The 16,394-nt window shown below is 34.5% G+C and overlaps 2 protein-coding genes and 1 pseudogene across 2 annotated transcripts; all 3 read left to right on the top strand.

The window, feature by feature from the left end:
• Positions 1-5,361: 5,361 nt before the first annotated feature.
• On the top strand, positions 5,362-9,632 carry LOC116119489 (protein TONNEAU 1a-like). Its single transcript, XM_031405435.1, has 8 exons — positions 5,362-5,534; positions 6,507-6,639; positions 7,394-7,482; positions 7,588-7,710; positions 8,015-8,142; positions 8,259-8,284; positions 8,364-8,520; positions 9,430-9,632. Exons 1-8 carry the CDS (start codon positions 5,448-5,450, stop codon positions 9,479-9,481), a joined length of 795 nt encoding a protein of 264 aa, XP_031261295.1. The 5' UTR covers positions 5,362-5,447; the 3' UTR covers positions 9,482-9,632.
• A 465-nt stretch (positions 9,633-10,097) lies between these two features.
• Positions 10,098-13,544, top strand: LOC116119488 (probable adenylate kinase 6, chloroplastic). The gene is made up of 4 exons (XM_031405434.1): positions 10,098-10,541; positions 11,517-11,657; positions 12,240-12,512; positions 13,151-13,544. Exons 1-4 carry the CDS (start codon positions 10,218-10,220, stop codon positions 13,292-13,294), a joined length of 882 nt encoding a protein of 293 aa, XP_031261294.1. The 5' UTR covers positions 10,098-10,217; the 3' UTR covers positions 13,295-13,544.
• LOC116119479 lies at positions 13,478-16,394 on the top strand (annotated as a pseudogene).

The following is a 16,394-nucleotide window of genomic DNA, read 5'->3' as shown; positions in this document are numbered from 1 at the left end:
AAGATTCCTAGTAATCTTCAAGGTAATCTAACTTTCTATCAATATAACATTCCTAGTAATCCAACATTCTCTGAACCAAACGCATCATTAGGGAAATGTGTTTGGTTAGGTTGGAATAAATTGGTAGGTATATTATATTGATATGTTTGATTGGAAGGAATAAATTGATGAGTATGTTAAATAGATTACTAAATTGCCCTCCTTTTTAAATATTAATATAATATTATTTTTTGAATCATTTATTTTAACCCCATACATTTGAGATTTTGCTAAAACACCACAGCCACTTAAAAGTTGAATTTCTAACAAAATCATCCCCACCCACCTCAAGCCACTGCCGGCTGCCGTCGACAGTCGCCGGAATTGCGCACGATCGGCTGGATTTGGCCAGTTGTGCGCTAATTCAGCTATGTCGACCGCGGTGGTTGTTGGCAAGTGGTGGTGGTCTTGGGTGGCCTACAATTTGTTTTAAATACAAGGGCATTACTGTCCAAAGACTTAATTAATTAAGGGTAAAATTGCAATGGTAGGTTCATGTAAATTAATTTCAAAATAAGGGTATTTTTGTCAAAAAAAATTATTAATAAGGTAAAATTGTAACAAAATTAACATTACCAAGTAATCTTAAAATACCTAAAAAAATTGAGGTAATCAAATTATCACATATATAACCAACAATAATTATTATTGACTTTAGAAGATTACCGAAATCTTATATTATTTGATAATTAAACGTGGTAATTGTTAGGGCCAAAAATCATCCTTAGCCCAAATAGGAAAACGGGATTGACAATGAGGAAGAGACCAAGTCCAACCCCGATGCGGCCCAATCCGGATTAGGCCCATTTGATACGAGATGTAGTCGGCCCAAACCATCCGGGCACAAGCCTCCTAACCCCAGTTCACTTCCTGGACCTATGAGCAAGTTCAGAGCCCACAGGTACCCACATATCACTTTCCTATTCAAGACCACTTTCCTATTCGAACACTGGTAAAGTGGCTCACTACCGCCCTAATTCCTCTAGGGTCCGTGTCAGAGTCACACTAGGATTCCTTCTCACGCTAGGATAAGGGGATCAAAGGGCGTATCCCTGGAGGAAAGGGATTGCCACGAGAACTCCCAATCCCACCAGGATTGAGAGACCAGACAGTCACTATATAAACAGAGGCTAGCCCTCTCACAAGACAGATTACACTTCACCTTCATACCCGGAGTTCTTGCTTGAGGACTTCACGTCATCGCCGTAGTCACAGTCCTCGACTAGACTTCTGGTAACCTCTCTACTCCCTAGCCCTCACTAAATTAGCCTCTTTCAGCCTAGTTGACTTGAGCGTCGGAGTGCCTACGGCAAACACCACCCCGATGTTTTCCGTCGCTTCACGTTTGTTTCTCTACGTGTGCAGGTGCAGCGGATCGCTAGTGGCCTCAACCTCACGGGATCAGATCCCCCTTCTGTACAGGTAGATTTTTACGTCTACAGTAATCTAAGTAATATAGTAATATAAGATAACATTAACTCAATAACGAGGAATAACCGCCAACCAAATGCCCCCTTAAAAGAATCCAATTTCGTTGTAGCAACGGTCCTTATTTTTAAGATTTTGACCCAAATCGAAATATAATCATCAAGGACAAGATGGGAAAATCGCAACTCCTATATAAATATAATTTTAAGCCCAAAATGTAAGGATTACATTAGAGTTAATTTGTGAGGTAAGTGGATAATACCAAACGTATAACAAAATTTACAAATATTTGTTGTGCAAAGTGAGATGACAGGAGATGAATAGAAAAATGAATATAAGAGCATCTCCAATGGTGTTCTTTATTTTAAAGAGCATATTTCATATAAATAAAGAACATCTTCATTAACTTCTAAATATAAAGAACAAGATTTGTATTCAAATCCAATAGACTCTTTAAATTAGACTTAACAAATAGGAGAAAAACTTAATAGGAGAGATAAATCATAAATAAAATCCATAGAAACTTACAATTTATTATTTAAAATTAGGATAGATAGTGAAATTTGACTCTCTAAATGTGAAGAGTCAAACTCACTATTTAATTTATATTTAAAGAATAAAAACTCGGTTGGACTCTTATTTCTATGGATAAACTCTTTATAATAAAGAGTTTGGGTCATATAAAAAGTCTTTTAGAAATGCTCTAACTTATTATATTCAGTCTTCTATTCATCTCTTGTCACCTCACTTTGTACAATAAATCTTTGTAAGAGGTAAAATAGCGAGAATTGTGACACAAAAAAACCCGTTCTCAAAAGAGCTAATACAACTTAGGGGGTGTTTGTCTAAGCTTATAAGTTGGTCAAACTAGCTTATAAGCTCTAAAATTAAGCTGACATGTTTGTTTATAACTTTTTTGAACTTATAAGTTGAGCTTATAAGCCAAAAAAAATAAGTTGGGGGGGAGGTACTTTTTTTTTTTTTTTTGCTTATAAACTAGTTTGACTAAGTATATTACCACATTATCCTTGTTTAATTTTAAAATTCCATAGTATACCATTGTTTAATGTAATACCATTTTTAGTCATTTTATAATAAAATGTGGCTTATAAGTACATTTTATTATAAAATGACTAAAAAGGGTACTACATTAAATAAGGGTATATTATAGAATTTTAAAATTAGAAAAGGATAATGTGGTAATATACTTGGTCAAACTAACTTATAAGCAGAATGCTTATAAGCAACAACAAAAAAAGTACCTCCCCCATAACTTTTTTTTTTTTTTTTATAAGCTCAAAAAAGTTATAAACAAACATGTCAGCTTAATTTTAGAGCTTATAAGCTAGTTTGACCAGCTTATAAGCTTAGATAAACACCCTTTAGTAAATTCTTGCTTTGGAACCATAGAGAACAACTTTGCCCGTTAGGGGTGTTCAAAAGTGGTTAACCGGTTTTCTGAACCGAACCGGGTTTTCGGTTCGGGAACCGAAATCGAACCGATTTGGAGGGAAAACCGGTTTTTCGGTTAACTAAAAAACCAGTTAACCACTTTAAAAAAACCGGTTAACCAGTTTTGAACCGGTTTTCCCTTTTTTTTTATAAAACTTTTTTTTTTAATTTTTTCCTAATTTAAATTGTAAATATAAACAATACATATCCAAATAAAAATTAAACATTCATATATATTCATTGACCACTACTAACAATACATTAAAAATTGATACAAATAAAAGTCCGAAATGAAATTATTTTTTAATTTAATATATAATATATAATATATATTTTTATTTTTATTTTTATTTGATATATATATATATAACCGGTTCAAAAAATCAGTTTTGGTTAATCGTTTTTATTTTCTCCTGAACCGGTAACCGAACCTAAAATTTGGTTTTTTTTAATTTTTCGAACTATAACCGAACCGTTTTTTCGGTTAACCGGGTGGCCGGTTCGGTTTGGTTTTTACATTTTTTTTAACACCCCTATCGCCCGTGTTGTCGTCAGCATGCAACACACGACCAAAATAACATCGAAATTTGGGTAATCCATCTCTGTAGCAACGTCTATTTATCCAGCAATTAATTAATTAAACTGGTATTATATACTCATCTTGCAGTCAATAATGTAGAGTAATTTGTTGAGACCATCAAAATTGAAGAGGCACATTCTTATGTGTTGGTGATTGGCTTTTATCCATGCTATATCACAAGATAACATGGGATTATCCAAATTGTCGGTAACAACAACCATTGCACAACATATGCAACCAACGTTGTCATGTTGAGTTGTTTGGCATGGCTTATCTCTAAAGGGTGGGCTTATTTACTAGTCAAAAAAGCTTATATAAAGTAATAAGTATTTTAAATATTACTTTAGGTTGTATTATTATATTTTAAAAAGTTTTAAATAAGTTTTATTACAACTTGCCTTACAAGTTCAAAAATTTGAGCTTTTTCTCATTATTATTTTTATTAGATTATTTAAAGCATTGAATTAAAAATATATCTTTTATTCTATTTTGTAAATTTGACTTCATCGATTAGTATATTAAAAGTTTTTTTTTTTTTTGGTAAATTAATACTAAAAAACTCTTTTGTTTTTTTTCTAATAAAAAAAGTAAAAAGCTAACAAAATTTTCATAATTCTACAAGCTCTATTCTAGCAGGCTATTCTTTTATAAACATTACTCATATAAGCTGTACCAAACAGACCATAAAATCCTTAATGATAAGAATTTATTAGAGTAAAGTATATGAAATTATAGCCTTTATAAAATATTTTATTTGTTGTTTGGTTAAGGAAATATAATTTTTTTTTAGTATTGGTTTAAAAAAAAATAATAATATACAAGAATAATTTAATTTAACTTTAAGAAAAAAAATTAAATAATTTAATTTAAATTTATGAAATAGAATAATTTTTTTTCTTAAATTTCAAAATATATATATACAAAAAACTCTGTTATGCTTGAAAAGGTAGGGTTGACGTAGAGTCTTATCAGCATGGGGTGGTCAGAACTTGAAAAAGTTCTGCGACATTTCAGATGCAGCCACGTCGCATAATGACGTAGGTGGCACGCCCCTGTCAGTGCAATGGGTGAGTGTCAGATTAGTAGATGGTTGGAAATCATCCACGTGTCTAAACCCTGCATAAGTCGAGGAAATTGCTCGAGCAGGTGAGCAATGGGACGCAAAGAATGATTTGCACGATACCCATCCACTTACAGATTTAGTAATTATTATCTTGGTTCAGCCCACTATAAATAGAGGTCTTCACTCTCATTTGCGGGATTGGCTAATTTTATGCTAAAATAGTTTACTCTCTCTCTCTCTCTCTCTCTTTTATATTCTCTTTAAATTGTAACTCAGCTCGTTAAACGCAACCTGACCTTACTCTCATTAATACAATATCAGTGGACGTAGAATTCTCTTTTGAGCATCCGAACCATTTTAAATATTGTCTTTCACCCTTTATTTAACTAAATATTCGCATATTGCATGTAACTTTTAAGCCCGTTTAGCATTTCTCACGTGTAAATAGTTGGTGTCAAAATCAAGTATCAACGTTATCAAATTCTTAAAAAACCGTTTTTAATGTACAACCAAATATGCTCATTATTTTATATTGACGTAATCACAGTTATGTAATAAAAATAACCTAAACTTCCGTCATTTATAAATTATAATGCACTAGATAGTAGATACAAATTACAAGCGCAACACCATAACAAAATTCGAATTTTAAATATCATCGGGACCCATAATCTAACGGCCCAGATCCTACTCGCGCATAACATCAGGGGGAGCCCACACGCACCAAAATAAATCATAATTGCACCCATCTCTTGCCGGAAGTGTAATAGTATTACTGCTCTACTTTTGTTTATTCTCACCCACACCTCAAACGCAAACCATTCCACTGAAGAAGAAAAGTTTTAAAACGACACCGTGCGAGACGGTGTGTTTGCAGTTTCAATAATGGACGATTACACGAGAGAAATGATGGACCTGAAAACCCTAGTCACTCGAACGCTTGAGAAGAAGGGCGTCCTCGCTAAGATCCGGGTACCAATTCCAAAACTAAACTTCTTTTATTTCGTTCACAATTTGTGTTTAGTTGTTTTGTTGCCGAGATGGTTTGATCAAGTTGAGAAGGGGGGAAATGAGACTAATTAGTGTTTCTTATTTAAGTTGGATCTCGTATAATGTATTAAAATCGAGGAATTTTTACGAGTTATAGATCTCATTTCTTCTTCTTTTTTTGAATTAAAAAAAAAAAAATTACGCGGAATTAGGGTTTTGTGAAGTTTAAATTAAGTAACTTATGGCTGGATTAATGTTGTTTGGAATATCACTTCTTTGAGAAGATGGATGGATAGGATTAAAATTTCGAATCCGAAAGCTCATTTGAAGTTAGGGTTTTGCTGCTCTATGAGTAAGGCTTTAATATGGTTGTTCGGGTAATGATTGAAAGTGTTTCAGTTTTGGAATTCGTTTTCTAAAATTTCTGAAAATGGATCTTTTATTAACGTTATCAGTCTTTTTTAGATTATTTCTGTAATCTTTTAGTGTTTATTTAATGCGGTATAATCATATGAATTTGCTGGAGGCAATTTCTTTTGATATCAATATTCAATAGGAGATGGAAATATACCACCAAACGATGGTCAGAATTTTTATGTGCTATGACTATCAAGAGTTGTTATGTGCTAGGAACACATTCTGAACATATTGTTGAATGTTGGACAAAGCTGTGGAATTCTTACTATTGGTTCAGATTATCTGTTTGGAGGAGTGAGAGTAGTTGTGTTATGATACTTTTAGTGCTGATTGCCTATATAACTTGCCGTTTTGTATGTCACTGTGGTGGTATTAATTGTATGAATTAGAGTAGTATCCTTATTTGACTGACTGACGTTTGGGAGGTTTGCTATCTAACCATTTAGTTAATATGGCTTTTGGTTTTTCGAAGAACCAGATGCTATCACCCAATTTTTGTTGCACCTTTTTAACTCAATTCTTTTGTTTTCTTGCTAGGCCGAACTCAGAGCCAGTGTTTTTGAAGCTATTGAAGAGGAGGACCAGGTGATTGAAAAGGAGGAAGGTCTGCCTCCTGCCTTATTGGGTAGCTGCAATGATCGCGCAAAACAACTTCATGCTTCTCCCTCAGGTCACTCTGCATATATTAACTTTGTTCTCTCCTTTTTAACTTTGAAAGAAATCCTTATTTGGTGTTGGGAAATTCACTCAACATATATATAGATAGTGTTATTTGAATATGTTGGTTGTTTATTGATTATAGTTCTCTAATTAAGAAATTGTCTGAGCCATTTGTTGCACTTATCATATCCATTAGGATGGTAATGGGTGAGTTCCAGGATGGTAATAGAAATTGCATAAATAGTGGCTTGGTATTCCTCAAATGATAAGAATATTACAAATCAAAGTGATATGTATAAAAACCAAATTTTATGCACCAATACTATTCTTGTGGGAGCATGCAGTTTCTAAGTGTCTAGAGGGAAAAGCGGTTGTCTTTAATGGTTATACAACTATAATATATGATTCATATATTACTATTACTGTCTCTATATTCCTTTAGCATGTTAATTTTTAGTCGAGAGTTTTAGTAATATAAATGAATTACTAGCTGCATACAAAGAAGATAATTTTAGGTGTTTACTTGTACTTCCCCCATGATCTGTGTAATTCTCTTTCACACCCAGTATTTTCAATATCTGATCTTATACCCAACATGAAATTGTTGTTTGATGTAGTATCTAAATGTGGCTCTGATTGTTTTTAGAATTTTGGCATAAGTGCTATTCTAAAATTGAGAGAAGTTCTCAGTCTTTTTGAACTTATGTTTTTGCTTATGCTCATCTTTTTCTTTTTTTTTCACTTTTATGACTTTTTAAATGCAGGAAGGTTACTAACTGCATTAATATGTGAATACTTAGACTGGGCTCAACTAAACCACACAATGAAAGTTTATCTGCCAGAATGTAATTTGGTAATCAAGTAATTTTGCAATGCATAGTTATAATGTAATCCATTATTACTTTATATATGTGTAGTTATATTTGCTTATATGTGAATGACTTCATGTTCATTGCAGCAAAAAGATGCTTGGAAATCTGAGTTGAAGGAATTTAGTAGCAAAAATGGTTATGATCTTAACAAAAATGGAGATAGTGCTCCTTTGCTTTTGGATGTTCTGGAAGGATTTTTGAAGTTTGAGGTATGATGTTGCACCTGTTTCTAGGGTCAACTTTCCCAAGATTTTTTGTTTTATAGGAAATCAAGTCAACTTTTCTGAGATTCAAACATGTAATGTGGAACTTCTTTGATAGTTGAAGTTTGAAACTTTGATGGTATCCTTTTTGAATGCGGTTCATCTTCGTTTTTCATTGTTTTTATCTACAAAAAATCATACATGCTATTCATTGCTTTTTAATTTCTGATTATCTTTGAAAAAAGGCTAAAGCTGTATTGGTTATCAACTAGTTCTGGGATTGAGTTTTGTTTTTCTGCAATTTCCGCAGAATTCATCCCAAGCAAGGGCTAGTGGAAGGAGACCACCAGAATCTGAGGTCTTGTCCAATTTAGAGTCCAGGAATGTACGAAGACCTTCATCATCGTCTGTTGCTGGGGGCTTACCTCCATTGGGAAGGTGCTTGGCCAACATTTCCATTTTTCATTCTCTTTTATTTCTTTCTCTGCTGTTTTGCTTTTCCTATTCATGTCACTTGCGGTTAATATGTTTTTTTTGTGTCACATTCACAATAGGCCCCTTCCTGCTTCTCAAGCATCTGGTAAGTGATTATTTTATGTTGTATTTATTCTATTTTCCTCTTGCTGTCTCTTCTGTATCTGATACTTTCTGCGATTTAGATAGGAGAGCTGGGTCATCCATGTCTGGTTACAGGAAAGATGAATACAATTGGAGATATGACAGCGATGAGCTTTCAGATGATGTGATTCGAGCATCGGCTGCACTGGAAAACCTTCAGTTGGACAGAAAAGCTCGGAATCTAACTACATCATGGCGGTTTGTTTTTCAACACCCTTTGAACCAAAATTTTCTTTCAATTTTGTATATATTAAAAAAAGGTGAACTTTGGATACTTCCGTAGACAAATTTTTGTAGTGGTAGTATGGGCCTCATGGTTGGAGGAGATATTTGGGTCTTTAAGATACGGGATAATTTTTGCTTTACGATGAGGATTTTCAGCAGTTTTGGTGGTTCATCTATTTGTTGCATATCATGCCTTTGGAACTGACATGTCTTTTACCATCCAATGGCTACATATTTAAGTATTAACTCCTTTTGTTTCTATTTGAGCTCCTCAAGTGTGTTGAGGAAGGGTTCAGTTTGCCTTCAGATAAGAATTTGAGATGTCAATTATGGTGTTGGGATGCCTTTTTATTGTGTCAATCTAATGTCATATTCTAAAGCCTAGAAGGTTTGAAACAACTACGCAGAAAAACGTAATCAACAGAAAGAATTTCTTCCACGCATAATCCTTGTTTCCCCTGGATTCTTTCTTCAGTCATTAATACTGTCATTGTCTGTCCAAAAGGCTTTCTGCTGAATATTTACATGGTTTGCTATTGTTTGTCGATGATTTGTTCTGCCAGTTTTTACATGGAAGATGGATTTGACAATTAGGCGTATTTGAACCATACAAAATTTGTGTGTTTGTGTGTCCAGCAACTAGATCCTGTACTTTTTTAATGTTACTTTATTCTTAGAGATCAAGTCTGATTTTCGTTATCACAATTCAGCATGGGCCCATTTGTTCATTTTTACTCTTATAAAGTATGAGTAGTAGATTCCTCATTCCTTTCTTCGTTGTCCTTATCATATGGCTGTCATGGCATAAAACCTCAAGAATTCTTGATCATCATGTGCTCAGCAGTGAAATGTCTAATAATGATCTGGCGGATTTGGTTGCAGGCATGCCGGTGATGGAATCAACGATGATGATGGTAGGCATGATCATATGTAGTGAAGGGCATCCTGTGTAATACGGCACGTGTAGTTTAGTGTGTATCTTTAATTTGCAATTGTAATGTTTTATTAACCATCAATTGAGGATAGTGTTATGTACGTTTACATATTCTGCCATCTGCTTTAGTTTTTTTTTGTCTGGGCTTCCAGTTTCTTATTTTTTTTTGGTTTCATCTGAATTCATTTAAAAATTTCAGTGCTTGTTCCTCTACAAACTTGATCATTGCATTAGAATCTTCCAAAGTATAAATCAATGCATAGAAAGAAGTCCAGTTCAAGCTCGAACAATCAATTCAGCTTCCTTTATATAAATATCTCTTTGAATTTGATAATAAAATAGTGCCAGGAATCAAAGAGTTTATTCCCATAATTATGCCCTTTTTTCTAAACAGTTTGTTATAAAATATCTTTCTGGAGGAGTATCTGTCATTTGCTTTTTTAAAACAAGAAAAACACTTCCCAAAACAAAAACAACTCCCAAATTTATTCAATTATCAATTTATCACATCCACACATAGCTGTACACTTGTCCTTTTCCCTATGCAGAGTCTAGAAAAAGAAAAATTAAACCTCGTGGCAAAATTTACTAATTTAGACGTCAACATCAGGTCACGTGTCTCTCCTCACTTCAGGGACTCAGATTTCCATAAGAAAGCCGACCAGAAACCTCCGTTAAACTCTTCAAAGTCCAAAGCTTCACAATTCTCTCTCTCTGTCGCTCTGAAACTGTGACGATGTCGTTTTTAAACCGTGTTCTGAGAGCGAGAGCCTTGTCATCAACAGAGACATTACTATTCGTATCTCGACCTTTCTCTTCGTCTTCTTGTGTTAATTCCGGAACTGACCTTCAACTAGGTGCGTCTTTTCCTACCAAGCCTCCGTCTTCTCTTACGAAAATCTCCAAGGACAGAAATGTCCAATGGGTTTTTCTCGGTTGCCCCGGCGTCGGGAAAGGTACTTACGCTTCTAGGCTCTCCAATATGTTGGGAGTCCCTCACATCGCCACCGGTGATCTCGTCCGCGATGAGCTCGCTTCGTCGGGCCCACTTGCCTCTCAGGTCGCTTTTAGCTTTTTTAATTTGTGATTTTTGGATTATGTTTTTCAGCTTAAACAATCAAAATTAATAATTTAGAGAAAATAAAATTCGAGTTAATGTGGCTGATTGAAATTGTAGCTCGTATTTGAGTGGTTGAGCTAGATTAGATGGTAGGAAAGTGAATTTAGTGTTAATTGAATTATTGTAAAAGCCTCTAGCTCTTGTATTAATTGTTAATTGACAGTGAGGTTGTCAATTCGCTCTACTTTTTGTTTGTTCTCTTGATGTTAGATTTAAAGCTGAACCGTGAGCATCAAGAAATCTGGGAAAGAGGTGATTGTTGGTAAACTGATGTTATTGTTGTTTTTGCAATTAAAACATTAAAGGAGTGTGAGAAATATTGGGAGGCGATTTTATGGATTTCTGAATACTCTGTTTGGAGAGAGGGACGGAGTACGTGGGGTATTGAGTATTCAGAAATCCATAAAATTTTGGTATTGACTATTGAGGACTACTTTTACTTGAAACATTTTCTTCAGATTAACCCTATTTACCCTTCTTCCCCCACCAAACATAATGGAAACAAATTTGTGAACTAGTCTATTAGATGCCTGGGGATCAATGTATACTTTGATAGTGAAATCGCACCATCTTTAGTGGACCATTTTGTGTTGCATATATATATTTGTCTTTAAAATTTTGGGTTTCTTTGGTTGGGAACTCTTTGGATTGCGACTATATAGCACTACCTGAGATCTATATTGTCTTTAATTAGTGCAAAATATTGTTTTTAGAAACAATTGCTATTTCATTTTTTCACTACATAAGATACATTATGTTACTTTTACCTTTGCATGCTATGGTTATGGTTTAGAGACATGGCTACAGCAATGGTGAATTGAACTTGTGCATGCCAAGCTCTAAATTATTAGTTTAGGATTCGCTGTTTTCACTTTTATTTCCTCTTTTAGCTTTTTTTTTTCCTCCATTTTGCAGCTTGCAGAAATTGTGAATCATGGGAAATTAGTTTCAGATGAAATAATAATAAATTTATTGTCGAAGCGTCTTGAAGCTGGAGAAGCCAAGGGTGAATCTGGATTTATTCTTGATGGTTTTCCTCGAACTATAAGACAGGCGGTGAGCACTACTTGTGATCAATATCTGGAATATTGAAATGTTTGTTTGGCTCTTTATATGATTATGTCAATGTGGTAGGAATATTTAGAACTGAATAAGAAAAAGTGAAAAGATAGGCTTATAAATTTATATATTGAAAGGGAGCTTGTTTGAAGAAGACAGACAGATACAAAACCTTCTTAGGACTTCCAAATGTAGTCTTATATGCCTTTTGGTCTACAAATAAAGTTAACCATGTGTGAACAGCTCTTGTTCTAATAAATTTTCTTCTGTCATTTCAGTTTTTACTGTATATATCATGAGGAAATGTTTTTCCCAAAGTTTAGTGAATTGACATAGCAAGACAATTAAATACATTGAACTAATATATGCCTGATTCAAGGGATGGTCTTGGAGGTAAACTTTTAGATTATTGAATACTTATAGCAAGTACATGGAAGAGTTGATTGTCATACACTGGTATCCGAAGCATATTAGATTGTGGAATATCATTTTCTAGTCCCATTTTTCATTCTCCTTGAAACATTTCTCTGTGCTCTAACTTTTATTTTATCATTTTCTATTTTCTTCATTTCCTTACAGGAAATATTAGAGGGAGTGACGGACATTGACTTGGTGGTGAACCTGAAGCTGCAGGAAGAGGCGTTGGTTGCAAAATGCCTTGGAAGAAGAATATGTAGTGAGTGCGGGGGAAACTACAATGTTGCTTGTATTGACATCAAGGGTGAAAATGGCAGCCCTAGAATGTACATGGCTCCACTTCTTCCCCCTGCGCATTGTGAATCAAAGCTTATCACTCGACCTGATGACACTGAAGAAGTTGTCAAGGAACGGCTTCGTATATATAATGAGATGGTATTCTCCATTGTCTCAGATGTTTGTTAATTCATTCTCTAGAAATGCACTGACACACGAAGCCATTTTTATGTGATTCTATATTTCATGACATATTCGGAACATGCACCTAAAAGATATCTAGGGGATTTCTCTATATGGAGGTCTCATGTGTCCGAGGCATTGCTGCATGACACCTGTTTCTGTCCTCATTTTGAACACTTTTAAGATGTTCATATACATATACTAGCAAAATGTGCTGAAGAAGAAGGCTTTTTTTATCACTTTGTTCAAGAACTTAGCAATATCTCACATAAGTTGTTGTTCTTTCCTGTAAAGGCAAACTGAAAAGCAGATAAATCTGTGCATTGATTATGTAACTAAGTTTAAAAATCTTGCATATAGCTGCCTACTCTTGTTCTGGAGGTTAAGGTCCTTAAGGATGTTAGCATTTGACAGGTCCACGTCTAAATGCAAAATAGAACTTCCTCACACCCATTCTAGCTAGCTTTTCAACTGTCAAGCATGTTTTCTTATTTATTTTCATTAATCAATTAACAACACATGAACTATTTTTACTATGTCAAAGATACAAAATAATGCTTATCTGTGGTTCAGTGAGTAACAAGTGCTTCGCAAATTTATCTTTTAACCTGCAGACTCGGCCAGTGGAGGAGTTCTACCGCAGTCGTGGGAAGTTGTTAGAGTTCAATCTTCCAGGCGGTATCCCTGAATCCTGGCCAAAGCTGCTTCAAGCTCTGAATCTTGAAGACCATGATGATAAACAATCTGCAGCAGCATGAGTTTTTAGAATCCTGTAGTATATTTACAAAGTAAATTAGATCATTCTTTGCAAGTGTAGGAAGTGCATGCATATTATTTTTACAAAGAAGCAAATGAACATTTATTTGCAGTTAGTGGAAAGACAGCTACACTAATACTAGTTATAGTTCCCTTTCGAGGGTTTGGAGATGTGTATGACGGTTATGGTGTCCGAGATGAAGATGATGTCCTGCTGTTCTTAATGATAGTTGGCCGACAGATGGTTTAGTTTATAGTTGTTCTGTATATTTATAGCTGCGATTCGTACTGCAATGATCGCGCAAAACACCTTCATGCTTCTCCCTCAGGTCACTCTGCATATATTAACTTTGTTCTCTCCTTTTTAACTTTGAAAGAAATCCTTATTTGGTGTTGGGAAATTCACTCAACTATATAATAGATAGTGTTATTTGAATATGTTGGTTGTTTATTGATTATAGTTCTCTATTAAAATTGTCTGAGCCATTTGTTGCACTTATCTAACCATTAGGATTATGGGTGAGTTCCGAGATGGTAATAGAATTGCATAAATAGTGGCTTGGATTCCTCAAATGATAAGAATATTACAAATCAAAGTGATATGTATAAAAACCAAATTTATGCACCAATACTATTCTTGTGGGAGCATGCAGTTTCTAAGTGTCTAGAGGGAAAGCGGTTGTCTTTAATGGTTATACAACTATAATATATGATTCATATATTACTATTACTGTCTCTATATTCCTTTAGCATGTTAATTTTAGTCGAGATTTTAGTAATATAAATGATTACTATGCATCAAAGAAGATAATTTTAGGTGTTTACTTGTACTTCCCCCATGATCTTGTAATTCTCTTTCACGCCCAGTACTTTCAATATCTGATCTTATACCCACATGAAATTGTGTTTGTTGTAGTATCTAAATGTGGCTCTGATTGTTTTTAGAATTTTGCAAGTCTATTCTAAAATTGAGAGAAGTTCTCAGTCTTTTTGAACTTATGTTTTTGCTGATGCTCATCTTTTTTTTTTCACTTTTATGACTTTTTAAATGCAGGAAGGTTACTAACTGCATTAATATGTGAATACTTAGACTGGGCTCAACTAAACCACACAATGAAAGTTTATCTGCCTGAATGTAATTGGTAATCAAGTAATTTTGCAATGCATAGTTAATGTAATCCATTATTACTTTATATATGTATAGTTATATTTGCTATATGTGGATGACTTCATGTTCATTGCACAGCAAAAAGTGCTTGGAAATCTGAGTTGAAGGAATTTAGTAGCAAAAATGGTTATGATCTTAACAAAAATGGAGATAGTGCTCCTTTGCTTTGGATGTTCTGGAAGATTTTTGAAGTTTGAGGTATGATGTTGCACTGTTTCTAGGGTCAACTTTCCAAGATTTTTTGTTTTATCGGAATCAAGTCAACTTTTCTGAGATTCAAACATGTAATGTGGAACCTTTGATAGTTGAAGTTTGAAACTTTGATGGTATCCTTTTTGAATGTGGTTCGTCTTCGTTTTTCATTGTTTTTTATCTACAAAAATCATACATGCTATTCATTGCTTTTTATATTCTGATTATCTTGAAAAAAGGCTAAAGCGTATTGGTTATCAACTGTTCTGGGATTGAGTTTTTTGTTTTCTGCAATTTCCGCAGAATTCATCCCACAGGGCTAGGGGAAGGAGACCACCAGAATCTGAGCCTTGTCCAATTTAGAGTCCAGGAATGTACGAAGACCTTCATCATCGTCTGTTGCTGGGGCTTACCTCCATTGGGAGTTGCTTGGCCACATTTCCATTTTTCATTCTCTTTTATTTCTTTCTCTGCTGTTTTGCTTTTCCTATTCATGTCACTTGCGGTTATATGTTTTTTGGTGTCACATTCACAATAGGCCCCTTCCTGCTTCTCAAGCATTCTGGTAACTGATTATTTTATGTTGTATTTGTTCCTTCCTCTTGCTGGTCTCTTCTGTATCTGATACTTTCTGCGATTTAGATAGGAGAGCTGGGTCATCCATGTCTGGTTACAGGAAAGATGAATACGGAGATATGACAGCGATGACTTTCAATGATGTGATTCGAGCATCGGGCTGCCTGGAAACCTTCAGTTGGACAGAAAAGTGGAATCTAACTACATCATGGCGGTTTGTTTTTCAACACCCTTTGAACCAAAATTTTCTTTCAATTTTGTATATATTAAAAAGGTGAACTTTGGATACTTCCGTAGACAAATTTTGTAGTGGTAGTATGGGCCTCATGGTTGGAGGGATATTTGGTTCTTTAAGATACGGGATAATTTTTGCTTTACGATGAGGATTTTCAGCAGTTTTGGTGGTTCATCTATTGTTGCATATCAGCCTTTGGAACTGACATGTCTTTAACCATCCAATGGCTACATATTTAAGTATTAACATCCTTTTGTTTCTATTTGAGCTCCTCAGTGTGTTGAGGAAGGTGTTCAGTTTGCCTTCAGATAAGATTGAGATGTCAATTATGGTGTTGGGATGCCTTTTTATTGTGTCAACTAATGTCATATTCTAAAGCCTAGAAGGTTTGAAACAACCATGCAAAAAACGTAATCAACAGAAAGAATTTCTTCCACGCATAATCCTTGTTTCCCCTGGATTCTTTCTCCATCATTAATACTGTCATGTTGCTGCTATTGTTCATGGTTTCTGCTGAATGTTACATGGTTTGCTATTGTTTGTCGTGATTTTTCTGCCAGTTTTTACATGGAAGATGGATTTGACAATTAGGCGTATTTGAACCATACAAAATTTGTGTGTCTGTGTGTCCAGCAACTAGATCCTGTACTTTTTTAATGTTACTTTATTCTTAGAGATCAAGTCTGATTTTCGTTATCACAATTCAGCATGGGCTCATTTGTTCATTTTACTCTTATAAAGTATGAGTAGTAGATTCCTCATTCCTTTCTTCGTGTCCCTTATCATATGGCTGTCATGGCATATAATCTCAAGAATTATTCTGATCATCATGTGCTCAGCAGTGAAATGTCAATAATGATCTGCCGGATTTGGTTGCGGGCATGCCGGTGATGGAATCAACGATGATGATGGTAGGCATGATCATATGTAG

This window comes from Pistacia vera, unplaced genomic scaffold, assembly GCF_008641045.1.
Source record: "Pistacia vera cultivar Batoury unplaced genomic scaffold, PisVer_v2 Contig890, whole genome shotgun sequence".
Taxonomy (NCBI): domain Eukaryota; kingdom Viridiplantae; phylum Streptophyta; class Magnoliopsida; order Sapindales; family Anacardiaceae; genus Pistacia; species Pistacia vera.
Note: the sequence above shows the minus strand (reverse complement) of the source record. Positions and strands in the feature narration are given on the sequence as shown.